This window comes from Octopus bimaculoides, chromosome 17 (assembly GCF_001194135.2).
Source record: "Octopus bimaculoides isolate UCB-OBI-ISO-001 chromosome 17, ASM119413v2, whole genome shotgun sequence".
Classification (NCBI taxonomy): Eukaryota; Metazoa; Mollusca; class Cephalopoda; order Octopoda; family Octopodidae; genus Octopus; species Octopus bimaculoides.
The window spans coordinates 36926655-36935178 of NC_068997.1; the positions used below are offsets into that span (position 1 = coordinate 36926655).

The window sequence follows — 8524 nt, forward strand, 5'->3', positions numbered from 1 at the left end:
GCCTACACTTTTTCTACATAGTGAGCAGGGGCATCTCTCTGAAGGGATTAGTAATTTATCTGCTTTGGTTTTTGCTAAATCGCTCTAAGGCCCTTTTTGGTTCCAGACCTGAAATTTCTTCTATAATTCTAGTAGAGCGTTAGCTACAAGAACAAGGTCATCAGCACACAGGAGCTCCCAAGAGCAACCAGTCTATTATGGCCTGGAGGACGATGATAAAGAAGAGGAGGCTGAGAACTGAACTTTGGTGAACTCCTACAATGTACATTAAATTCACTGCTATACTTATTACTTTCATCTTACATTCAGCATCCCTGTATATGGCATGTTTGGCCCTCACCAATCACTCATCTATCTCTAGCTTCTGCACTGACCATAAAATGAGTAAGCAACAGACCCTGTCAAAAGCTTTCTCCATGTCAACAAAAGCCGAGTGCAGAGATTTATTTTTGGTTAAATGCTTCTCTTGCAGCTGCCTTACTTGGAAGATAGCACAAAACTGAAATGCATTTCATCATATCCTTAATTGCTTTATCTACCAAGCTACTGTCAGTTTGAATAGCTGGTCCCTCTGTTGAGTCTATTAGGCAAACTTTCCTTCTCTCATGCAATCTCTACATTTAGCAGCCATTCATAGCAATACTTTTTCACTTCTTTGTCTGCAAAATCATTAAGTGCAAGTGAACCATCATCCATACAAACATTCCTCTCCTACAACATCATGATTTTCTCTGATACACTGTCTTATAGTGATTTTTTTCTCAATATTAATGTGGTTGAATGTTGATACAAATAATTGATATCTTCTGGTTTTTATGTCTGTTTTTCTATCTGCATAAAGTAAATTATTTTCAGTTTTGATATTTGAACAAATTAGAAATTGTGAATTGTTTACACATGAAACACTTAAGTATGAATGGCTTGGTTTAACAGTTCAAATATACTATAATAGTTGTATTTCTTATCAGCTGCTGCTACTGCTATTACTACATCCTCCTCTTCCTTTAACATTTGTTTCCCATGCTGGCATGGGTTGGACGGTCTGACCAGGGCTGGCAAGCTGGAAGGCTTCACCAGACTCCAGTCTGTTTTGGCTTGGTTTCCATGGCTGGATGCCCTTCCTAATGCCAACCATTTTACAGTGTGTGCTGGGTACTTTTAACATGGCACTGGCATGAATGGTTTTATGTGGCACTGGCACAGGGCTCTTGCAGGCCAAACCTCTTTGTCAGGAGGAGCAACCTTATCAATTTTGCTGTGGAGAATAGGTCTTCTTAAGTACAAGAAAACATTAGCCATAGAAATGGAATGTTTGTATGGCAATGAAATATAGTGGTTGTTAAAAATTTGTCGTCACTGGCATGGTTTGTCTCAATACCTATATGTTAGTGCAGCAGCTCAATTGGGAAAACAACTGCTGTTCAAAGGTGTGAGCACAGGATATTGTTGGTTCCAAGATGAAATATAAATGAATGATAGATGCTAAGCAGACAGATGACTTGAGTTACCATAGAAGTACATGAAACTTGATACAATGGAAACTGTTGAGAAATCTCATATCACTAAGCATCACAAATATATGTAGATCATATCACCATAAACAGAAGCACATCAATAGGCTGAGGAGAGTGTATTTTTTAAAACAAATCTGAATTAAAATGTAAACACACAATAAATAAAATAAACAAAATATATTTTTCAATAAGTTAAATAATGAGAAATCATCAGTGATTATAGTGTAAATATATTTACAATAATTTTTACAAAAAAAAGTGTGATATTTCATAATTTCTTATTAGGATGCGAGAATCTATTTTCGGAATATTCAAATGTTGAATAGTTATTTAATCGATTATCATTTCATTGCAAATTTATCCCCATGCAGCAGTTTTGCAATAATGCAGCACCAATTTACCATCACTGCCATAACACTGGAAAAAAAATTACAAAATATACCAATTAGAATTCATATATATATATATATATGCAAAAGACAGTTGTGCATAAATACATGTATGACAAGGTTACAGAGATTTAACAAAGTTCCGAGATTGAAAAACTGGAAATTTGACAATGAAAAAATTGAAAAATGTGAAAAACAAAAACTTAAAGGGCATAAGAGAGTTTAAATAACAATCAATCTCAATACACAACATGCAGACAAAAAAGTCCCTGTAACTTAGAGGTTTGGCAATATAGACCAATAGAATAAGTACTAGACTTAAAACAGATAAGTGCTGGGGTCAATTCGTTCAAGGCAGTGCCCCAGATACAAGAAAAATATATGCAGGCATGGCTGCATGATTAAGAAGCTTGTTTTCCAACCAGGTCGTTTCAGGTTCAGTACCAATGCATGGCACCTTGGGCAAGAGTCTTCTACAATAACCGAATTCATTTACTATCCACAGTAGGGTCTGATGTTTTAACCTGCTATGAAATGTTCTGAAGTGTAGTCTGTTCATTATGTTACAACACAATTATATTTATGGGTGCATAAATTCATAAGTATATTTATTTATATATGTGTGATGGATGATGTAGTGTCGCTTATATACCAAACAGAGATTACAAAACAGCTGTCAACTGATAGAATAAGCATCAATTCTTTCACTTCACTTCTCTTATCTGGTCAATTTTTACACACAGGCGCAGGAGTGGCTGTGTGGTAAGTAGCTTGCTTACCAACCACATGGTTGCGGGTTCAGTCCCACAGCGTGGCACCTTGGGCAAGTGTCTTCTGCTAAAGCCTTGGGCCGACCAAAGCCTTGTGAGTGGATTTGGTAGACGGAAACTGAAAGAAGCCCGTCGGATATATGTATATGTATATATATATATGTGTTTGTCCCCCCAACATCGCTTGACAACCGATGCTGGTGTGTTTATGTCCCCGTAGCTTAGTGGTTCAGCAAAAGAGACTGATAGAATAAGTACTAGGCTTACAAAGAATAAGTCCTGGGGGGTTGATTTGCTCGACTAAAGGCGGTGCTCCAGCATGTCCACAGTCAAATGACTGAAACAAGTAAAAGAGTAAAGAGAAAAGAGTATACTCTTCACCATTGAGGCTATATCCTAGCCATAACTATGTCTTTTCTTGATAGTCATGCACCAGATGGGGAGCTTACTATGAGCTCAGTTTGATTTTTGAATCCCAATTCTTAAATATATGTGAGTGTGTGTGTAAAATTATGTATGTATACACACACATATATATAATCCAAGTAAGAAAACAAAAAAAGAGTTTAGTACATCTTTAATGACCAGTTACAATTGTTTTGGTACTACTATGTTATTACCAACACTGCATGCAAAAGTCCCATGTAAAAGGTTACATAATATTTATTGTTTTATACATTAGTGTCGTACTTGCATCAGAAAGGTGCCCTCTGACGTTGCAACTGTCAAGTGTCATATGTTATTAGAAGAAGAAATAAAGGGTGTGGTAGGCTAATGACAAAACTACTACATCACCAACAACAAGGCAGACAATAATCAAGTAAGAATCAAAAGAGAGTTTGCCTAATGTGGACCAAACAGATAAAGCAATTAAGGATATGAAGACAGGGAAAACACCTGACCCATCAGAAATCACCACCAAGATGTTTAAAATATCTGGCAAAGTGGGATTTAACCTAGTCACCAGTATAGTTAATCAGGTTGTCTATGAGGGAGTCACACCCAACAACTGATATAGCAGTATTATAGTCAACTGCCACAAAAGGTGAAATTGATGCCTTACACAGAAATAATTACAAAGATACCAAATTGCTGGACCAGGTCATGAAAGTTACAGAGAGGGTTATAACTTAAATAATTAAGAAGAGAGTTAACCTGGATGAGATGCAATTTGGTTTCGTGCCAAGGAAATGCACTACTGATGCTATCTTCTTGATAAGGCAACTGCAGGAGAAATATTTAGCCAAGTATACACCTCTGTACTTGGCTTTTGCAGACCTGAAGAAAGCCTTTTGATAGAGTCCTGCGCTCCCTTATTTGGTAGTCAGTGCAGAAGCTAGGGATAGACGAGTAGTTGGTGAGAGCTGTACAAGCCATGTACAAGGATGCTGTCAGTAAGGTGAAGGTTGGCAATGAGTATAGCAATGAATTTAGTGAACAAGAAGGATTTCACCAAGGATTGATTCTCAGCCCCCTCTTGTTTATCATAGTCCTCCAGGCCATAACAGAGGAATTTAAGACTGGTTGCCCTTGGGAGCTCCTCTATGCTGATGACCTTGTTCTTATAGCTGAATCACTACCAGAACTGAAGAAGAAATTTCAGATATGGAAATGAGATCTGAAATCAAAGGGCCTTAGAGTTAATTTAGCAAAGACTAAAGTCCTAGTAAGCAGGAAAACAGACAAATTTCAGATCCCTTCAGGGAGATGAGCCTGCTTGATATGGAGGAAAGGTGTTGGTAGAAATTCCATACAATGTACCCAGCTATGGACTCAAGTGGTGCAGCGGTATCACAGGAAGGTTAACAAAATAATTTTTGTGCGTGGTAGATGTGCAGGTACGATAAAAGCTTAGAATGTACAGAGAATAAACTTCCTCAAGTGTCTGGGAGAATCCTTAGAAGTAGTAGATAGCTTCTGTTATCTAAGCAACCTAGTTAGCATTAGAGGAGGAAGTTATGAAAGCATAGTTGCTAGAATAAGAACAGGGTGGGCCAAAATCAGAGATCTGCTATCTTTGTTGGTAACAAAGGCCTCTCCATAAGGGTGAAAGGCAGATTGTATAATTGCTATGCTGCATGGCAGTGAAACATGGGCTACAACTAGAGAGGACATGCAAAGGCTTGAAAAAAGTGAAGCCAGTATACTCCACTGGATGAGTAATGTCAGTGTGCATGTACGACAGAGTGTAAATGAGAGAGAAATTGGGTATAAGAGGCAACAGTGCAAGAGAGAAGATTGTGCTGGTACGATCACGTGATGAGTATGGATGAGGACAGTTGCAAAAAGAAGTGCTGATTTGTAATCATGGAGGAAATCTGTGGAAGAGGTAAAGCCAAGAAGACGTGGGATGAAGTGGTGAAAAAGGATCTTCAGATGTTGAGGCTCATAGAGATGACAAGGGACTGAAACTTCTGATGGTTTGTTGTGCTTGAGAAAACATGTCAAGCTAAGTAAAACTGTGGCTGTCCATACACACATGCATGTCCTCTATGTCTCTCTGTTTTAGCCGAGATGTCCTATGCTTTGAGGGCTTACAAATGCTGGTGCCATGAAAACATGCCCACGATGGTGCCACATAAAAGCATCTGTACTGGTGCCAAGTAAATGCTTCTGTACTGGTGCCATGTAAAAGCGCCCAGTACACCCTGTGAAATGGTTGGCATTAAGAAGTGCATCCAGCTGTAGAAACCATGCCAAAACAGACAACTGTAACCTGGGCAGCTCTCCAGCTGGCTAGTTCCAGTCAAACTGTTCAATCCATGCCAGCTTGGAAAATAGACATGAAATGTTGATGATGATTGATGAAGTGGAAAGCACTTGAGCTTGCCTTGAGCAAAGAAATAAACAAAGCTGTGATACAATGTTTCATCCTTTTTGTTTTTTTTAGATGTTATGGTGTAGTTTAAGGAAAATTGGGCTGCTATTTCTAGTAGGTCAAGAGACAACATAAATATTTCACATGTGCTCATTTCCATGTCAATGTAGATCAGTATAAACAATAATAATAGACACTTTCAATTAGTTAAAATTACATGACTTTAAATGCTTGTAACTTCCTAATTTCTAGAGAAAAATGAATCCACTTTTCATCATCAGCAAGCAAAATTACATTAGTAATACATTTTGTTAAAAAATAATCTGGTAAAAATTTGAAAAACTTCAAGTTACTGGAAGAAATTTAACGTGATCTGAATGCAATATATCATGCAAACACATACACTCTGTATACTAATTGCTTGTTTGTAAAAATTTTCATTTTGTGTATGTATGTGTGCACACATATTCACACACAGACTCATTATATTATTGCTCATTATCTTATCAATCCTGGGATAAATGGAATCTATGAATTACATAATCTGACTAACTATATCCAGTATAAACTCTATTTATCCTTGCTGGATATATGAAAGATAAATTGTAGAAATAGGAAAGAAAGAAAACTATGTAACTTACATCAAATAATATGCCAACAGGTGTGTCTAAAGATGGTGCAAATGACTGCCTCACATACAGAAACTGTCAAAACAAACCAAAAGAAATAACATTAATCAACAAATATTGGTGATACAAGATTTCACATACAGCTATTTGTCCCTCCTACAGTTAGTTTATAACACAGTTACTAATATATAATATTTGGCTACCATCAGACCCATTGCAATAGTCACATCCTGGAAGCAATAACACAATCTGGTATGACTGGAACCCAATTCTATGACACAGTATTGCACTATAAAACTAATTCATATCACATAAAAATTTGAGTGAGACCTCATCTCAACAAGATATGTTTCAGGAGGAATTCTCAACAAAATAATATCTAAAAACATGCAAACCTCTGAATTGACTCCTATTTATCATGGGAAAATGGCCTTTTCCTACACTAATTCAAAAGTTCTCTAAATCCAAAAGATGTAAGGGCACATTAATTTACTTATACTTTTACAAATTTTAGATATTTTGTATATGAACTGCAGGATCCTGTGGGATATTGTTCCTGCAATTTACATTACAGCTGACATGCATGCTGAAACAAGCAGTCTCTGTAGACTTAGAGAACACTGCCTCACCAACTAAACATACTTTTGTTGTGTTCTTAAGAAGACATAAAATAGCTGACACAAAGGCTTTGAACTCAAGAACATTGGGTAGAATAAACATAGATGATTAAGGTACTTGAGACAATCAACTGAGATGTTGGGGTTTTAGCCTTTCAATTGCACAGTGAAACAGACCTGTCAACAGTTAAAATTAGATACTGCAGTGTAGGGATAGCATTGCAAATTGAGAAGTGGCTAGTTAGCTTGCAGTGTTGTGGGCCGGGAGCATCGACTGCTGACTGTTACAAACTATGTAACATAATAACCTAGTGACATCAATTACGTGGTGGACATTTTTCATTACCATGAAGGACACAGAATCAGTAATTACATACCATAGAGTCGGCGGGATCACACTTGATATATTTCTTTATAAATTCACATATTGAGCCGACTTTCATACTCCGTTCTACAGCCCATCTCTTCTTCTTCATGATAGGAGCATCACCAGCAGGTTTCAAAAGTACATCGACTATAGAATGGATTAATTCAATAGAAAAATACAGATAAATGTGTGGGGGAGGGGGGGTAAATGGAAAGAAACAGAAAATCAGATAATTAGGTAGACAGACAGGTATATAAATGCAGATAAATATAAGTCATATAAATAGATAGACAACGGGACACAATATCGTACAAACATAGAAAAAAAACTAACGGAAAGATAGACAAATATACACAAGTATACAAGGTGTACAGAAATCGGTACGAGTAAAAAGATTAAAAGCATAAAACAAAACAAAAAACATAGACATACACACACAGACAAGCACTCAGTAAGACTGACATCTGAGTTATAACAATTCCAGTGAAATAGTACGAGTGGACCTATATGAATTGTCCAACATATTCCAAGACATACAATAAGACATATTTGTCCATATTAAAATTTCCCGTAGCAGTGTTGAAGGAATCCTTCACTCATAGTTTATTTCTCTCACAACACCTTATCTAAATACATATATCAGACAGTTTAATTCCTTGCAATATAGAACGGTGTGGCATACTTATCTCAAAATCATTAGACATAAAGTAGTATCAACTAATAATCGATACCGAGTAACAGACTGGTTACATCGCATAACTGAACGTTGAAGACATCGTGCTCCAACACATTCATAAGACCATATGTATATCTTAAGGGAATAAATAGTAATCAGTTGCTAACCTTTAACTTTAGCTTGATGTGAAGGACTCTGTGGAGTAGTGCCTGTATCAGCTACTGCGTGTACAACAGGTGATGTAGTCGTCTCTAAGTTTTCAACAGTTTCACTTTCCGACATTTTGTTCTGTCAGCTCAGCTTGTTTTTTTTTTTTAGCGAAAATAATAACAATGAAAATATAATTACCAAATATTATATTTCTTCAAGTAAATAATACAATATTTTTTAATATTTAATTATTATATGTTATACGTTTTTACCCGATATGTTTTTGGAAATTATTTTGTTTACGAATATAAACATACTAGCTTAACTCAAATGTTTATGAACCGGAATTGTAAATATTACCCAGATTTTGAGGAGCAAACTAATTCTTGTGAATCAATATAAAAATTACGAGGAAACCTCTATTAAAATCTTACTATTTTACGTAAATCACCAAAATCTTTCATAAAGGTTCATGAAACCTCGACTCTTTTTCATTTCTGGGTCCTTGAAAATGAAACGTTGTTTTTAGTAAATAAGTAACGATGCTTTGTAGGGAGACATTCCAGAAAGCAGTTGACTGAGGATTCACGAGAC

The 8524-nt window shown here is 36.4% G+C and overlaps 1 protein-coding gene across 1 annotated transcript; it reads right to left on the reverse strand.

Moving 5' to 3' along the window:
- Positions 1-1724: 1724 nt before the first annotated feature.
- Positions 1725-8080, reverse strand: LOC106871637 (ubiquitin-like protein ATG12). Its single transcript, XM_014918210.2, has 4 exons — positions 7948-8080; positions 7115-7251; positions 6133-6195; positions 1725-1931 (listed from the first exon to the last, which is right to left on the reverse strand). Exons 1-4 carry the CDS (start codon positions 8060-8062, stop codon positions 1872-1874), a joined length of 375 nt encoding a protein of 124 aa, XP_014773696.1. The 5' UTR covers positions 8063-8080; the 3' UTR covers positions 1725-1871.
- Positions 8081-8524: the final 444 nt, after the last annotated feature.